Source organism: Pseudophryne corroboree, chromosome 6 (assembly GCF_028390025.1).
Source record: "Pseudophryne corroboree isolate aPseCor3 chromosome 6, aPseCor3.hap2, whole genome shotgun sequence".
Taxonomy (NCBI): domain Eukaryota; kingdom Metazoa; phylum Chordata; class Amphibia; order Anura; family Myobatrachidae; genus Pseudophryne; species Pseudophryne corroboree.
This window is the reverse complement of record NC_086449.1, coordinates 88,638,332-88,657,227: the sequence shown is the minus strand read 5'-3', so window position 1 is coordinate 88,657,227 and position 18,896 is coordinate 88,638,332. Positions and strand designations below refer to the sequence as shown.

The 18,896-nt window shown below is 48.5% G+C and overlaps 1 protein-coding gene and 1 non-coding gene across 2 annotated transcripts in view; both read left to right on the top strand.

Moving 5' to 3' along the window:
* LOC134934354 (uncharacterized) overlaps window positions 1–17,728 on the top strand; it is a 56,747-nt gene extending 39,019 nt beyond the window's left edge. The window contains exons 3-4 of the mRNA XM_063929808.1: window positions 7,157–7,168; window positions 17,113–17,728. Of these exons, the coding sequence (XP_063785878.1) occupies window positions 7,157–7,168; window positions 17,113–17,428 (328 nt within the window). The 3' untranslated portion in view covers window positions 17,429–17,728. The remainder of the gene's footprint in view (window positions 1–7,156; window positions 7,169–17,112) is intronic.
* Window positions 10,476–10,668, top strand: LOC134938206 (U2 spliceosomal RNA). Its single transcript, XR_010180816.1, has one exon. It is a non-coding gene; the product is annotated as a U2 spliceosomal RNA (small nuclear RNA).
* Window positions 17,729–18,896: the final 1,168 nt, after the last annotated feature.

Sequence of the window (18,896 nt, the reverse complement as noted above, 5' to 3'; positions counted from 1 at the left end):
TTCCCACCCCTGGTGACCCCTCCGGCGCTGTTCTTTAATCTTCGGCCGCTGGCCCGTCCTGGCCAGCGGCGCCGCCGTCGTCGCGCCGCGTCCAGCCGCCGCTGGACATCTTCTTCTCCGAGCCCGTCTTCTTTCTTCTTGCCGCCGGGATCTTCTTTCCTCTTCGCGCTCTTCTGCGCACGCGCCCTCTTCGGCTCCCGCCCGGCGTCTCTTCTGTCTTCGCCGCTCTTCGGCGCGGCCTCCTGCTCCCCGTCCGGCCCGGCGTCAGACGCCGGGGGCGGGGCCTATGACGCGGCGAGCGCCGATTGGCTCGCCGCATCTCTCTACGATTGGCTGCCGCTCCGGGAGCCGCGATTGGCTCCCGGAGGGCGCCAAGATTCAAACGCTGCGGGCGGCGCTTCTGATTGGCGGCCCGAGCGGCGCCAAGTTCAAAGCGCCGCCGCGCCGCTCCCCGCCGCCGCACACTCCACGCTGGGGACAGACAAGCTGCCCCAGCGCGGCCCCCAGTTAGGGACAGCAGCATGGGCACATCCTTACAGGGCACATCCTTACATTACATCCACAGGGCACATCCTTACATTACATCCTTACAGGGCACATCCTTACATTACATCCACAGGGCACATCCTTACATTACTATGACAAGATTAATACCTAGCACAGCCAAGTACAGTTTATTCCTGCCTGGTAATGTTCTGCAGTATTATTTATGCTCCTATATATTTATGTAAGATAGATGTGCCAGTAAATGGCTATGGTGACCTGGTTGCATGTATTTGAGACTGCTATGAAACACCCCTCTATCCAATTCGTTTTAGCTTAACCTGGGCTAGAAGCTCAGATCAGACTGGGATGCCAAAAAGGTGCAAACATATGCAGGGTTCAATGATAGGAGGATCCTACCACTGATGCAGGACCAGGGTGCCAGACATGTATTAAATAATGCTGCTATTGTTAGTCTTGGTGGGGCATTCAATTGTTTGAAAAGTCAGTTGGGTGTCTGTTTTCTCCTGTCTATTAGATAGGAAAAACACAGACACCCAAATAACTTTTTAAACATTTGAATTCCCCCCCTAGAAGTTGCTCACTCTTGTAGCTCCCACTCCACTCTCTGGGCAAGAATCAGTATTTGAAGTATAGGATTGGTGACGCAAAATAGGAGGAACAAGGAAAAGAATAAGTTTAGATGGGAACAAAAGGGAGAGGGAGGGATGAGAGAAGATGGGAGGAATGGTTTTGATGGGGGGCAGTAGAGTTATAAGTAAAATGATGATAAAATGTGTAAGATAAAAAACAAACCCTGAACATCTGCAAGTGAAACGACCAATAACTGGTCCAAAAATTAATTGTGAAATAGAGTATTAACCCACCTAACATCTCAATGTAGTGCTGTGAGGGAAAAAAGCAATCCTAAGTACCAGTGACGTGCGGTGAGGTAACTGGCTGGGGAGGCACTGGCAGCTAACACCACCACCCCTGCAAAAAAAACAAGTGTTGTGCCCCACCCATCACTAAAACCAGCACCAGGCAGAACCAGCCGGGCTGGGTAATGCCATAGCAGGGGAGACACTCAGTGTGGGGTCCCCCTGCCATAACATTAATCACCCCTCAAACTAGTCAGCCCAGGGCTGGAATTCCTCGGAAAGGGGGCCCCTCCCGAGCAACAACCAGCACTGGTACAAGAAAAAAATTATGACCACGGGTCCCACCAGGCGCCTGAGACAAACAATTCATATACAGTGGTAATATCTGGGGGTGTATAAACAATAATAATAGCGTATACAACCCTTTTCTTCTAATGCGCAGTGTCCAATCTCCAAAAGCTCACACCTTCTCCTCATAGCATAAATTGTTTAAATCCAGCATATGTAAATAGAGGAGAAAAGGAGAGCACATGTGTCGCATTAGAAGAAAAGGGTTGTATACGCTATTATTATTATTATTATTATTATTATAGCCCAGTGCTACACCCCGCACCCCTGGTTGCGGAGGATGCGGGGTTCATTGTATGTTAATATTGTTCTTTACAGGCAACCTACAGGTCCCAGGAAGCCTGCCCCAGCATGTTGGCACTTGGAGAACCACAAGTGCCAGCATGCCTGGACATAAAGGGCCCACTGGCACCCGTAGTCCGCCTGTAAAGAAAATATTAAAATAAAAACACAACACCTAATGTTTTATTATTTTATTGTGCAGGAACTTCACCTGTGGCGGCAGCATTTAAGCTATTTTGCATGGCCACCGCCTTCCCAGGGCATCCGGCATCTTCACCTGGGGGGGCGCCGCCTCCCCAGGGCTTCCGATGTCTTCACCTGGGAGGCGATGGCCTTTAAGCTCTTTTGCATGGCCGCCGCCTTCCCCAGGGTTTCCAGCGTCTTCACCTGGTGGGTCGCGGTTGCTAAGCTCTTTTGCATAGCCGCCGCCCATCCAGGACTTCAGCCGTCTTCTTTCTTCAGGCGCTCTAAACAGCTCCTCCTCCACCGTCGGACTGACAGCCTCCCCCTCTTGCTGACTTGTATAAGGGGGCGATGACATGGCGAGCCGTGATTGGCTCTCGGAGGCCATCTAGAATTTCAGAAATTATGCTGAGGTACCATTTTTGAAACTGGTACAGCTCCGCTGCCAAACTCTGGTACAGGTAAACTTCCGCCACCCGCACCACCGCCGCATCCCGCCGCCCGCACCACCGCCGCATCCCGCCACTCGCACCTCCTCCGCCACCATCGCCCACACAGTGATTGACAGCGGATCCAGTGACGGATCCGCCGGCCAATCACTGTGGCCTCACTGACAGGGGAGTGCTTTCATAGGTTGAAAGCACGTCCCTATATGTTTCCCATGTTATTTCAATGGGCTTTTCCTGCCCGTTGCTAGGCCCAGCCCGCACACGCCCCCTGCTCCCATATCTTTCCCCAATGACAACGGGAGGCACCAAGATCGGTGCCTCCCTACCCCACTTTCAGAGGATTAGGGATTAGAATAATATAAAGAGGATGCATATGACACAGAATATGTCTCATATGCATCTTCTTTGTATTATTTTAATCATTAATGACAGCTGAAGCAGCGACTAGTGATGTCCAGCCTAGATGTGCCCTCGAGTAATTCCTGGAGCCATGTTGGGAGGAGAGCGAGGCTCAGCGTAGAGGAATGGAGGGCAGGAAGTAGGGTTTGGACAACTCCAGGTAGCCGCCATGAGAGCCTGTCCAACCGGGAACATCTGGAAGATATGATCTCCCCCGGGGACCCAACCCGTGATGGCAAGACAGAATCGTGGTGCGGTACACAGGGAGTAGGCATAGAAACTGTAGATCAGGTTAGGGGACCAGGTATCAGGACCTGGGATATGGCAAAGGAATTTTGAAGCCCAAACAAAGTTAAAGAGCTAACACACTCAATGAGCTGGAAAGGTCACATCTGGATCCCTCTTGCTATGCATTTAAAAAAATGATTACATGTATTTCAAGATAACATACATTATTCTACCATTTTGACTTGAATGTAAAAATTCTGACCATGTTAACATGCTGCCTGAACATATTGACTACACACCCTTTGGAAAAGTTTGACTAGGAGTTACAACTCCTCTTTCACTGTACTATACTCTATATTGGGACTGTATACTCAAAGAATCCACTCTGCAGATCTTTGCACCAATCAAAAGCAGGTTTAAATTATGCTTGGGACCTATCTTTCTGGCAAATTAGTTATTGGTAAGTAAAGGAGACCGGGGCAGTGCAAAATTGGCTTACAGTGCCTCCATTTATCACACAATTATAACCCATAACCATATTAATGCCTTCATGAATGCAGCCAGACCGTGGTTGACTGTCAGCATGCTGATTCGTGGATTGCTTGAGCTTTTCAGTAATTAGTGGTCTGGAAGCCATTTAATGTATGGACGCATGTGGAGAGTAGAAGCAGGAAGGGTAATTATTATTATGGGATATTTTTAGTTTATTCTCTCCCGGCATGTTATCCTGTATATGAGTTTGATATGTGGCCCAAGTTTGTTTGTTTGGTCACGGCTTTTTATGCTGCCATTACAGTCTGTTTGGATGAAATAATGTTTCAAACAGTATTGAATTTCTGCTTAAGTGCGTCAACCACTATTGCATGAAGTCCCTCGTTTTTACTATAATTTCTTACATATAATCAGGGGTTAAAGTGAGCCAAAACGGGCGGAACTTTGTTCCGTCAGTTCCACTTGGAGACGGAAAGCAGTTCTGTTTCCTCCGTCTCACCTAACTCGCTGAGTGCCACCGCCTCAGGTAGATTTTAGGTGCATGCTGAGATTGTGTAACCAGTGGGCTCCCGGCTCTCTCTCTCCACAGCGGCAGCTGGAGGCAGGAGCTAACTACTGAGCTCCGGCTTCCGGCTCTGTCAGTGTATGCTATGGGAGAGACGTCATAATGTCTCATAGTGCTGAGGAGCGGACGCCAGAAGGACCACAGCGGTCGGACGCGGGAGAGGGGCTTGATGAGTATGGTGGGTTTTTTGTTTTACATACAGTATGTGTGTGTATCTACTGTGGGCAAGCTACAGGGGGGCTAACTACTGGGGCAAACTACAAGGGGGCAAACTACTGTGGGGTTAAATAAATACAAGACGCAAGCTACTGGGGGCTAACTATTGGGGGCAAAGTACAAGGGCGCTAACTACTGGGGGAAAACTACAAAGGAACAAACTATTGGGGGGGGGGCTAAATATAAGGAGGCAAGCTACTGGGGGCAAAATTTATAGGAGGCAAGCTACTGGAGGCAAGCTACTGGGGGCAAGCTACTGGGGGGTTGACTACTGGGGGCAAAACTGCAAGAGGGCAAACTACTGGGGGGCTAAATACAAGGGGGCAAACAACAAGGGCGAAATCTACTGGGGGCAATCTGCAAAGGGCAAAGCTAATGGGGGCAAACTACAAGGGGGCAAACTACTGGGGGGGCTAAATACAAGGGTGCAAGCCAAGCTACTGGGGCAAACTACAAGTGAGCAAGCTATTGGGGCAAACTACAAGGGAGCGAGCTACTGGGGCAAACTACAAGGGAGCAAGCTACTGGGGCAAACTACAAGGGGGCAAACTACTGGGGGCTAAATGCAAGGAGGCAAACTGCAAGGGTGCAAGCTACTGGGGGCAAACTACAATTGGTCAAGCTACTAGGGCAAACTACAAGGGGGCAAGCTAATGGGGGCAAACTACAAGGGGGCAATCTACTAGGTGGGCTAAATACTGGGGGCAAACTACAAGGGGGGCAAACTACAAGGGGGGCAATCTGCAAGGGAGCATACTACTGGGGGGCTAAATACAAGGGGGCAAGCTACTGGGCAAACTACAAGGGAGCAAGCTAATGGGGGCCAACTACTGGGGGGCAGACTACAATGTGGCAAATTACTGGGGGGGCTAAATACAAGGGGGAAAACTACAAGGGGACAAGCTACTGGGGGCAAACTACAAGGGGTAAAGCTACTGGGGGCAAAGTACAAGGGGGCAAAATAAAATGGGGCAAAGTACTGGAGGGCTAAATACAAGGGGGCGAGCTACTGGGGGAAACTATTAGGAGGCAAACTACATGGGGATAACTACTAGGGGAAAACTACTGGGGGGCTAAATATAAGGGGCAAGCTACTGGGGACAAACTACAAAGGGGCAAGCTACTGGGGTGCTAAGTACTGGGGCACACTACTGGGGGACTAAATACAAGGGGGAGGCTACTGGGGGCAAACTACATGGGTGCAAGCTACTGGGGCAAACTACAAGGGAGCAAGCTACTGGGGGCAAACTACAAGGGGGAATGCTACTGGGTGCAAACTACATGGGGGCAAACTATAAGGGGGCAAACTACTGGAGGGCTAAATACAAGGGGGCAAACTACATTGGGGATAACTACTGGGGGAAAACTACAACGGGGCAAACTACTGGGGGGCTAAATATAAGGGGCAAGCTACTGGGGACAAACTACAAAGGGGCAAGCTACTGGGGGGCTAAATACAAGGGGGAAGCTACTAGTGGCAAACTACATGGGGGCAAGCTATTGGGGCAAACTACAAGGGAGCAAGCTACTGAGGGCTAACTATTGGGGGCAAACTACTGGGGGGGCTAAATACAAGGGTGCAAGCTAATGGGGACAAACTATAAGGAGGCAAGCTACTGGGAGCTAACTACTGGGGTCAAACTACAAGGGGGCAAACTACTGGGGGGCTAAATATAAGGGGAAATGTACTGGAGGATAAGTACTGGGGCAAACTACTGGTGGGCTTAGTACAAGGGGGGAGCTACTGGGGCAAACTACATGGGGGCAAGCTACTGGGGGCAAATTACAAGAGGGCTAACTACTGGGGGCAAACTAAAGGGGCACATTACTACCAGGGGCATTACTACTGGGGCACATTACTACTGGGGACATCACTTTTGGGGGCATAACTACAGGGGGCAATACTATTAGGGGGCATAGCTACAGTGATTAAACTACTGGGAGCATTTCTACAAGGTGGCATTACTACTGGGGACATTGTCACTGGGGGCTAAAATACATGGGGCAAACTACATGAGGACTAAACTACAGGTGCTAAACTGCTGGGGGCTTTACAACTGGGAGGCTAAACTAAAGGGGGGGGGGGGTAAACTACTGGTATCATAACTGCAGGGGCATTACCACTGGGGTCTAAACTACTGGGGGCATAACTACTGGGGCTAAACTACAGGGGGCTAAATGACTGGTGCATTACTACAGGCAACATTACTACTGGGGTCAATACTACACAGGGGCATTACCATTAAGGGCATTACTAATAGGGGCACTACTAATGAGGGCATTGTAAAGGGGGCACTTTATAAGGGGCATCACTCCTGAGGACATAAGGGGCACTACTACTAGGGGTATTGCATATGGGGCACCACTACTATGGTATCTATATAAGGGGCACTACTACTGGGGGCATTGCATAAGGGGCACCACTACTATGGGCTCTATATAAGGGGCACTACATATAGTTGTCAATAGGTATGAAACCATTATTTCAGCTGGTGCATTATAATGTGCACTGCTTAATATAGAATACAGGTTGAACCCGATGGGGTTTTTGCCTCTTTTCAGCCTCATTAACTATGTTACTATGTTACTACCACTGTGGGCACTACCAGTACAGTGGACATTGCATAAAGAGCAATACTACTGTGGGCATTGTATAAGGGGTGCTACTGCTGTGGGCATTGTGTGTTATGGGTTGCTACTGCTGTGGGCATTATGGGGGTCATTCCGTGTTGATCGTTCGCTGCCAATTTTTGCTGCGCAGCGATCAGATGAAAAAACGGTACTTCTGCGCATGCCCCAGGAAATGTGCACGCGTGACATACAGGTAAAAAGCCCTTTGTGGTTGTGCTCATGTTCTAGCAAAGTTTTTGTTCGCACTGGCGGCCGCTAGAAGATTGACAGGAAGGGAGCGTTACTGGGTGTTAACTGACCATTTTCAGGGAGTGTTTGCAAAAAAGGAGGCGTGTCTGATAAAATGCAGGCGTGGCTGGGCGTTCGCTGGGCGGGTGTATGACGTCAAATCCGGACACGAATAGGCTGAAGTGCTCGCAAGCGCTGAGTAGGTTCAGAGCTACTCTGAAACTGCACAAACTGTTTTTGTAGAGCTCGGCTGCACATGTGTTTGCACTTCTGCTAAGCTAAAATACACTCCACAGTGGGCGGCGGCATAGCGTTTGCATGGCTGCTAAAGCAAGCTAGCGAGCAATAAACTCGTAATGACCCCCTATGTGTATTAGGGGTGCTACTTCTGTGGGCATTATTACTGTTGTGTGACCACACTCCTTTCTTTTTGAGACCACGCCCCTTTTTTGTGGGGGGGGGGGGCGCAATACCTTCATTGCATGGGTGCCAGGAGGGGGGGGGGGGTAGTTCCACCTCCTCTCTAAGACCACTTTAAGCACTGCATATAATTATCCCTGCACCCGTTTTCCATCCTGCAGTAACACCACCTCTCTGTCCCCATGCTATAAGAAAGCTGTCTGCGAGAAGTCTGGCCCTAAAACCTCATAATCACTGCTAAAACCTCTTCTCTCTATCACTGGCATTGTATCTCGCACTGATAATCCATTTCCATCTACAATGGCACCCTTACTTCTGCTCTGGACCCTGTTGGACTGGATGTCACTTCAAACAGGTCACAAAACTGTGACTCAGCTTTGGTATTCCAAATGCACCAGATAAAACCAGAGAGATATCAAACATTGAACAACTCAAACATTGAATGTAAAGGTGCACCAAAGTAAGCCATTTCCAAAATAAAAAATGTAGGCCTTTGCAAGACATTTCAAAATGGAAAGCACACAAGCACACACATCATAGAACATGGATCATAGAACAGACATTCCAGAACACTATTGCAGTTCCAGAAACTACTAAATGCCGGTTTAAAGCCTCTTGCCACAGCTTTCAAATGATGAGAATTTTGTGGAACTAGAAAATATTCCATTGAAGTATTTCACAATGTCTGATGGATCACAATGTACAGACAAAAGTCACGGAGCCAGGTAGGATGCCAGTCAGCCGGCTTGTAGATGTGTGCCAGACAGAGGCGGAACTACAGCCAGTGCAACCAGTGCGTTGCACTGGGGCCCGCCACTGTCCAGGGGCCCAAAGCATGTAATGAGTCAAACTGACTCATTACATGCCGCTGTGTGCTGCGGGCAACAGCTACCCACAGCACACAGCCGACCGGACAGGAGAGAAGAACAACGCAGCGGCACGGGGGAGAAGGAGGAGGAGGGAGGTGGAGGAGGGAGCCGCAGTAGCGCTTTACTACTGGTTGAGGCACTGCTGCTGCTGGCCCTCTCCTTCACTATAGGCTGTCTTCCGAGAACAGCCTATAGTAAAGCAGAGGGGCAGCAGCAGCAGCGCCTCCACCAATAACACAGCGCTGCTGCGGCTCCCTCCTCCACCTCCCTCCTCCTCCTTCTCTCCTGCGCGGGAATCGTGACCAGAAGCTGCACCGAGGAGCCTGAGCCAGCGGAGAGGGTAAGTATAATTCTATCTTTCTTTCTTTCTTTCTTTTTTTCTTTCTTTCTTTCTTTCTTTCTTTCTTTCTTTCTTTCTTTCTTTCTTTCTTTCTTTCTTTCTTTCTTTCTTTCAAAAGGGGGACTGTCTGCCGCAATGTGTAAAAATGGGTAATCTGCCTGCCGCAATGTGTAAAAAGGGGGAATCTGCTTGCCGTAATGTATAAAAAGCGAGAATTTGCTTGCCGCTATGTGTAAAAAGGGGGAATCTGCTTGCCGCAATGTGTAAAAAGGGGAATCTGCTTGCCGCAATGTGTAAAAGGGGGGAATCTGCCGTACATAATGTGTAACAAGGGGCAATCTGCCTGACGTAATGTGTAAAAAGGGGGAATTTGCCTGGCGTAATGTGTAAAAAGGGGGAATTTGCCTGGCGTAATGTGTAAAAAGGGGGAATCTGCCTGCCGCAATGTGTAAAAAGGGGGATGCTGTCTACTGTAATGTGTAACAAGGGCGCGCTGTCTGCCGTAATGTGTAACAAGGGGACGCTCTCTGCTGTAATGTGTAACAAGGGCAGGCTGTCTGCCATTATGTGTAAAAAGTGTATGCTGTCTGCCGCTATGTGTAACAAGGGCACGCTGTCTGCCGTTATGTGTAAAAAGGGTACGCTGTCTGCCGCTATGTTTAACAAGGGCACGCTGTCTGCCGTTATTTGTAAAAAGTGTATGCTGTCTGCCGCTATGTGTAACAAGGGCACGCTGTCTGCCATTATGTGTAAAAAGGGGACGCTGTCTGCCGTTATGTTTAAAAAGGGGGACGCTGTCTGCCGTAATGTGTAAAAAGGGGAACGCTGTCTGCCGTTATGTGTAAAAAGGGGGACGCTGTCTGCCGTTATGTGTAAAAAGGGGGACGCTGTCTGCCGTAATGTGTAAAAAGAGGAATCTGTCCGCCGTAAGTTGTAAAAGGGTCTCTACCTGGTGTAGTGGTGCTACTGATCAGCATAATTTGAATAATGGAGACTACTGTGTACCGTTTTATGAATTGGTATTATTTTGTGGCCACACCCCTTCCCCACGAAGCCACGCCAGTATGTATTTTTGTGCGCGCCTACGGCGTGCACTGCCCCTGTTTGCATGTAGGGGTGGGGCTCCGATGCAGTTTCTTGCACACAGTGCTAAAATGCCTAGTTACGACACTGTTGCTAGGTATCCATTTCTCTGGCCCTGAGCAGGTCCCCCTCACCAGATCCTCTCCAGGGGTGAGGGGGTGGACTTGGATGGGATGGGGGGCCCAAAGCATTTTGTTGCACCTGGGCCCACCGCTCGCTAGTTCCGCCACTGGTGCAAGAGGTGGAGCTCATGCAAATTGTGCCTCCAGCTAGCAAGTGACAAACACAAGACTGTTCCTGCTTGTCTCTTAGGCAGATAGGAGTCGGTGTGCAAAATCCAGACAGGGCATCAGAAGGGACTGGCAAGCAGGCAGGTAGGCCGCTGATGCTTTTGGCTAAGATCAAGTGTAGTACTGTATCTATTCTCATAAATTTAATCTCTGATACGCCCACTATCTGGAGGCCATATATTAAATGAATTTTTAGAACAGGGAGATGGGAAAAGAGCTTGCTATGTCCACTCCATGCTTTATCCACATATTGCAGTACTTCCACGACCAGTGCACCTTTCCTGTTCTGTAATCCAAAAATAGACAATTGCTGCTTTTTATCTTTAAGTGTGCTTGCATGCCCATTTTGCAATGTCTCGCACAACCTAAATTTGTCTGTCCCCAGTGCTGCTTGTGCAGTGGTGACGGGTGTCCGGTGCTGGGACCATGCATTGGTTCCCTGCACCGGACCAGAAGCGGCCAATGGGAAGCACTGGATGCAGCATTTCAAATCCAGCACCAGCCAATCACGGACGGCCGTGGCGAGACAATTAGTGCTCGCCACTTCATGGGCCCCGCCCCCATGATGGCAGATGCCACCTAGACCTGGAGAAGTGTGGACGCCGCAGAGGAAGAGGAGCAGCGCAGCAGGCCACACGGAAGAGCGTGAAGTGTTCCTGAGGCCGCGGAAGAGGCCAGAAGACGCCGGGCACACCAAAGAAGATGTCCATTGTTGGCTGGACGTGGAGAAGAGGTGATGGCGCTGCTGGCCAGGATGGGACAGCGGCAGAAGAGTGAAGGACCACACCGGAGAGGTCACCAAGGGTGGAAACCAAAAGATCTGACGAAGCTCCTCCCGGTGCCTCTCCCACCGGGACTGGTAGGCCCTTGGAGATGGCATCTGTCACCCTCCCCTCTCCTCCCTAGTCCATCAGGGATCGGGCATTAGGCCCGTGGGGGATAAATCAGGCCTCAGGCCTGTGGGCGCAGTAGGCAGGCACTAGGCACGGGGCCAATAGCAGGCATTAGACCTGTGCCTGTAATAGAGGGCATTAGGCCCTAGTGTAAGTGTGGCCCATTAGGGAATATGGTGACCCTGGGCATTAGGCTCAGGTCACCCAGCAGGCCCCATGATAGGCCGGAACCAGGCTACATAAACGTTGGAAAAGGTTGACTTGGAGTTACAACTCCTCTTTTAGTGTACTATACTCTATATTAGGACTGTATAATCAAATAATTTACTCAGTCTGCATCTCTTTGCACCAACCAAAAGCAGGTTTAAATTATGCTTGATACCTACCTTGCTGGCAAAATAGATATTGTTAAGTAAAGGAGACTGTGACAGTGTAAAATTACCTTACAGTGCCTCCATTTATCACACAATAATAACAAATAACCATAATAATGCCTCCATGAATGCAGCCAGACGGTGTAATGACTGTCAGCATACTGATTGGTGGATTGCTTGAGTTTTTCACCAATAAGAGTGCTGACAGCCATTTAATGTATGGACACATGTGGAGAGTAGATGCAGGAAGGGTAATTATTATTATGTTGTTTTTTTTATTTATTCTCTCCTGGCATGCTATCCTGTAAATAAGCTTGAGTTGTGGCCTCAGTTTATTTGTGTGGTCACGGCTTACAATACTGCCATTAAGTCGGCCCTGGTTGCAGTTGCCACTGCTGCCATTACAGTCTGTTTGGATGAAATTATGTTTGAAACAGTCTTGAATTTCTGCTTAAGTGTGTCCAACCACTATTGATGAAGTCCCTCTTTTTTACTATAATTTTCTAGCATATAATTATCCCTGCACCCATTCTCCATCCTGCAGTAACACCACCTCTCTGACCCCATGCTATAAGAAAGCTGTCTGTAAGAAGTCTGGCTCTAAAACCTCATCATCACTGCTAAAAACTCTTCTCTCTACCACTGCCATTGTATCTCGCCCTGATAACCATTTCCATCTACAATGGCTCCCTTACTTCTGCTCTGGACTCTTTTGGACTGGATGTCACTTCACACAAGTTGCAAAACTGTGACTCAGCTCTGACATTTCAAATGCACCAAATGAAACCAGAAAGATGTGGGGTGGGGGTGGGGGGGACCTGGACTGCACTGCACATCCTATTACTAAAGATATCAAGAGGTGCTATCATGCTGAGGCTTCTAATACTATCAGTGTCGGACTGGGGCATGAAGGGCCCACCGGAGGTGCAGGAGGTAGGGGCCCATGTTTTGGGGGTGGCCAGTCTCCAGATGGGGTTAGCAAGCTGCCACGGAGACTTGACTAAATATAAGAGAGTGCATAGGCTGGGCCCCTTGATAAATATATACTTTACAGTTTAATTATAAGCATATAGTATAAGTATTATACATATGTATAATGTATAATTCTAGTGCACAGTCTGGAATTTGATCACTAGAGGAGGAGGTGGGCCCCCAGGCAGTGGGCCCAATGGTGGTTTCCCCTGTGCCCCTATGGGCCAGTCCAACCCTAAACACTATGCTGGAGGAAGAGAGATGCAGATGCACACTCTTAGCACTAAGAACACTGATAGTAAAAATAATTTTAATAAACCCTCACAATTAACATGGAGTATAATTGAAGTTCTTAGCACACATTTGGGCAAATATGCGGGCCCATGTACCGCGGCCAGGTGACTTCTTCACATGGGTCCCTAACATTCCTGATACTATCACACTGTATACATTTATTCAAGACTTACCTCTAAATAGGGCCTTATCAGTGTGTGATCTGAAATGCAGGAATCAAGCTAATTAAACACCTGATGGTGAATGGGAGGAGTGCCAATAGCACTGAGCATGATAGCACCTCTTGATATCTTTAGGGATCTTGATATCACTTCGGGCTCCATGCCTGACTTTGCTTGACACAAGGTTACTAAAGGGAGTAGTTGTTGACGTGGGTAGTGAAAGTACTATCCCTGGGCCTTACTTCTCCTCCTGACATCAAGGGTCCTTTAGCTACTTGTATGTAGCATCATCCTGCAGTGAATGGGTATCGGGTCGCATTGACCTGGCTTACCCGTTTACACTGCACCACGACCAGGGTCCTTCCTGGTACCTGTCTATCCCTTACAGACCTGAGCCAGAAATGCTATCAAGACTTTTAATCTTTCTTAAAAAAAGTGCATAGTCTGGGTGCAAATATAAGGGGAAAAGCGGTGCACTCACTATTGATATTTCCACCAAGAGAATTTGTAGTGTAATCCAAATTACTAAACAGATGTAGCCCTGTATTTCCTACATGAACATTCTATGTTTAGCTTGTGGCCTAAGGTGATACTTTATTACATATTGTATCCACTAATGTTTTAACAGAATAGTAACAATTGTATAACACTATTTATTGTTTCCCATTTGCATCATATTGTCCCCAATTCATGCAGGTGTCATTCTCAATGCTAAAGCTACTCACAATATGACAACTGATGCCTGCCATCTAAATGTATTCTTAATGCATTAATAATCAAATGATAAACCTGTCATTCTGAATCTTACATTATATGCAGATCTATTGATCTATGTTGTTTGTTACTATAATTATTTAGGAGTATTGCACAATGTTGGTGTCTCAGGCCTTGCACCTGTAGTCGCACACTTGTACACAAGGGGAATGGCGGGCTTACACATAGAAACATAGAATTTGATGGCACATAAACTCTTGGCTCATCTAGTCTACCCTTTCTAATGAGACAGAAGGGGTGCCGGCTGATGAGACAGAAGGGGTGCCGGTTGATGAGACAGAAGGGATACCGGCAGATGAGACAGAAGGGGTGCCGGCTGATGACAGAAGGGGTGCCGGTTGATGAGACAGAATGGGTGCCGGCTGATGAAACAGAAGGGGTGCCTGCTGATGAGACAGAAGGGGTGCCGGCTGATGAAACAGAAGGGGTGCTGGCTGATGAGACAGAAGGGGTGCAGGCTGATGAGACAGAATGGGTGCCGGCTGATGAGACAGAATGGGTGCCGGCTGATGAGACAGAAGGGGTGCCTGCTGATGAGACAGAAGGGGTGCCGGCTGTTGAAACAGAAGGGGTGCTGGCTGATGAGACAGAAGGGGTGCTGGCTGATGAGACAGAAGGGGTGCCGGCTGATGAGACAGAATGGGTGCCGGTTGATGAAACAGAATGGGTGCCGGCTGATGAAACAGAAGGGGTGCCTGCTGATGAGACAGAAGGGGTGTCGGCTGATGAAACAGAAGGGGTGCCGGCTGATGAGACAGAAGGGGTGTCGGCTGATGAGACAGAAGGGGTGCCGGCTGATAAGACAGAAGGGGTGCCGGTTGATGAGACAGAAGGGGTGCCGGTTGATGAGACAGAAGGGATACCGGCAGATGAGACAGAAGGGGTGCCGGCTGATGACAGAAGGGGTGCCGGTTGATGAGACAGAATGGGTGCCTGCTGATGAAACAGAAGGGGTGCCTGCTGATGAGACAGAAGGGGTGCCTGCTGATGACAGAAGGGGTGCCGGTTGATGAGACAGAATGGGTGCCGGCTGATGAAACAGAAGGGGTGCCTGCTGATGAGACAGAAGGGGTGCCGGCTGATGAAACAGAAGGGGTGCTGGCTGATGAGACAGAAGGGGTGCCGGCTGATGAGACAGAATGGGTGCCGGCTGATGAGACAGAATGGGTGCCGGCTGATGAGACAGAAGGGGTGCCTGCTGATGAAACAGAAGGGGTGCCGGCTGATGAGACAGAAGGGGTGCCGGCTGATGAGACTGAAGGGGTGCCGGCTGATGAGACTGAAGGGGTGCCGGCTGATGAGACTGAAGGGGTGCCGGCTGATGAGACTGAAAGGGTGCCGGCTGATGAGACAGAAGGGGTGCCGGCTGATGAGACAGAAGGGGTGCCGTCTGATGAGACTGAAGGGGTGCCGGCTGATGAGACAGAAGGGGTACCGGCTGATGAGACAGAAGGGGTGCCGGCTAATGAGGCAGAAAGGGTGCCTGATGATGAAACAGAAGGGCTGCTGGCTGATGAGTCTGAAGGGCTGCTTGCTGATGAGTCTGAAGGGCTGCTGGCTGATGAGTCTGAAGGGGTGCCTGATAATGAGACAGAAGGGCTGCTGGCTGATTAGACAGAAGGGGTGCCGGCTGATGAGACTGAAGGGGTGCTGGCTGATGAGACTGAAGGGGTGCTGGCTGATGAGACAGAAGGGGTGCCGGCTGATGAGACAGATGGGTGAGTAGCAGAAAGAAAAGAAGGTGAATGTTAAGGGGTAAATTTACACTAACATCTAAAACAGAGTATTGGTGATGTTGCCCACAGCAACCAGTAAGATGCTGGCTATCATTTCTCTATTGCCTATTAGAAAATGATAGACAGCATCTGATTGGTTGCTATGGGCAACTTCACCAAATCTCTGTTTTAGAAGCTTTAGTAAATTTACCCCTAAGTCATGACGAGGAGCTCACTAGGGCTTGAGATGAGAGATAAAGCAGACAGAAGGGGTGTTGGCTGAGAGATCTAGAGATACAGAAAGGGACTGGATGGGGCTAGGGAAACAATGCAGGGCCATAGAGAAAGAAGGGTTGTGGCTGGAAAGACAGTAGAGTGATGACTGGTTAGACCGGGGGAAGACTGGGTAGCTGGGGAGAAAAGTGTGTTTGTTGGGGGGGCTTTTGAGACAGAAAGATGTGGCCTGTCTGAGGATACAGAGTGGGGGTTGCTTGATGGTGAGAGAGATGGAGAGGGGCTGTCAGAGGAGAGAAAAGGGGGAGGTGATGGCTGTAGAGACAGAAGAGAGCTGACAGCAGCTAGATGGGTACTGGAGAGCTGGAGAGACAGAGGGCTGAGAGTAGTAATATCTGCTACACACCCTTTCTCAGCAGAGCTGTAGGCACACGACATGCCCTGTAGGGGGCACATTTGTGTCTAGTGACTATGTAATCCTGTGCGATTTACACATCACCTCTCCCTGTCTCTTTCATATGGGGTATGTGTTTGTGCTGATATCTAATGTGCAGGGTTATCTAATTGCTTTATTTTAGTGAGATTCGCATTGTATGGCTGGAAGAACTGAGTACACAATGACCCGTGATTGTGCTGCTGGTCCCCACCTTTGTGTACTGTAAATCCTGTGCCCCCTCCCAACGTGTGGATCCTCTTCCTGCTGAGGGAGCAGGGCATGTTCCCAACACCTTCCCTACAGTACACCTCCAGTACAGGTTCTCACTCACACAGACTATCTGATCGTATGATGAAATCTGTACTACAGGCTAAACCCAGGTATACAGGAAATGATGGTCACCCTGCAGTCTAGAGATGGACACGCAGGAGAAGCCTCAGGTCTCCGCAGAGACTGCTGACCATCACAGGCAAGTTCACATTCACACCTAGAGAAGTGATATTTCAAAATGAGAAAGGGGGGATGGGAGGGAACCAGCAGCTCCATAGAGACAGTGATGTCATATTTACCATGTAATAGGGACACGCGTATCATTAGACACATGGACGCTGCTATTCAATCAGTGTATGTTTGGGGGGTGAGATCTGTAGGAAAGCTCCAATATATGTATCAGGAGGATTTGGACTCGAAATGTTGTCCCTATTGAAACAGTTTCACAAAGAACAGGAAGTGACGCTAGAAATGACCCCGCCCTCATAGCACAGAGGTTTTCTTCTAAGTCCGCCCAAACATTATAAGAGGAGGATCTCAGGGCAGTGACATAACAGTCAGAGGTTTCTCTTTGTGGTATAGTTACAGCAGTGATCAGGAAGTAACATGTCAGGCAGAGGTAAAGGTGGAAAGGGGCTCGGGAAAGGAGGCGCTAAGCGTCACAGGAAGGTGCTGCGGGATAACATCCAGGGCATCACAAAGCCTGCTATCCGCCGTCTAGCACGGAGAGGAGGCGTGAAGCGCATCTCTGGCCTCATCTACGAGGAGACCCGCGGGGTGCTGAAGGTGTTTCTGGAGAACGTGATCCGGGACGCCGTCACCTACACCGAGCACGCTAAGAGGAAGACTGTCACCGCCATGGATGTGGTCTATGCTCTCAAGCGCCAGGGACGCACTCTGTATGGCTTCGGAGGCTAAACACTGAGGCGCATCTAATACCATCACCCGCACACAAAGGCCCTTTTCAGGGCCGCCCATCTCTTCTATGAGAGAGCTATAACCATGCGCCAGTATTACTCTACACTGCTTCTCCTGACTATACACCGGGGAGAGAACCTTATTTGTATTAGGTTGCGGTCTATCCGCTCTCCATGTATGTAATAATAAAGCTGATATACGGCCACCATTTATATTCTGCAACTACTGTAGGTATCAGTGGTGCTCCATAGACTTGCACAGGCTGTGCAGATTGTTCTAAAGGTGTATGTTCTATTCTGGTGCGGGTTCTGTAATCGTGTTTCTATGATGTCTACATAGTATTAGCTACTGTAACTAGTATTGCTCAGATGAATAGGAGTAACTACAACAGGAGACAGACTGCTATGGGGATGTATAATTAGGTATCTGCATTAAAACCAATGGTACCTTTTGGGCGCTGCTAGATAACAAGATCTCTGTGTTTTAATAGACCCACAGCTGTGAGGAGGAATGTGTGATCTCCTATAGATATAACCCTAAGAAAATCTTCAGAAGAAATCTACCATAAAAATAAGCGCTGGAAGGAAAAAAAATAAAATAAAAAGTTATTCAATAAAATTATCAATTCTTTAAAATATCATTATTTCAAATCGGTGCCAACACCAAAGTGAACTGTTTTGTCTTTTATATCGATTGATTTGATGTTTGCACCGGGTTGTTATTGATTGTATAGTTTTACGCTCGCAACTCTCTACAGATTTTCGTCTTCTCAGCGCTGAGTTCCTTTTGTCAATTGAATGTAAGAAATCCCTGTTCTCTTCAAAGACACAAAAAAAATCCTTGGTCTGGGGAGGGGAACTACTATATTTTGTGGAAGTGAAAAAATAATAGTAAAATATATCCTTCATATGGACTCAGAATTGAGAGGAATAACTCTGCTGTTTGCCCCAGTAACATAGATCATTACATGATCATAGCACTATACTGTGTGATCACCGGGACATTACACCTCTAATACATGAGACCTGGTCAAGGCGAAATAAATGTAATAGCTGCAGAGTTGGAAGCTGAGCTGCAGCGGTATGAGCCGATGAGCTATAAGCGGAAATACATTATATATACACATTGTATCCAATGCCCTGTTACATCCTCCTACACAATGTGTACATTATTAACTAAAGAACTAAACTGACTTGGATACATCTGGCTGGTGTATTTCCAGCTCACACTGAAAAATAAATTGCGCAGTCCGGCTAAAGTGGTTAAATTATATATAGGACAATCAACGCCTTCTCATGTCGATTTTTGTAACAATTATCTGCTACTAGAAATGGCGGTTTTTTTCCCATAGTTCAAACGGTTATTTAAAACCAATCGGTGGAGGCGGCGTTATCCAATCAGGGTGCAGCATTGTGTATAAATAGGTTTGCATGTAGCCATTTCTCTCATTGTTATAGCTGTACAGTAG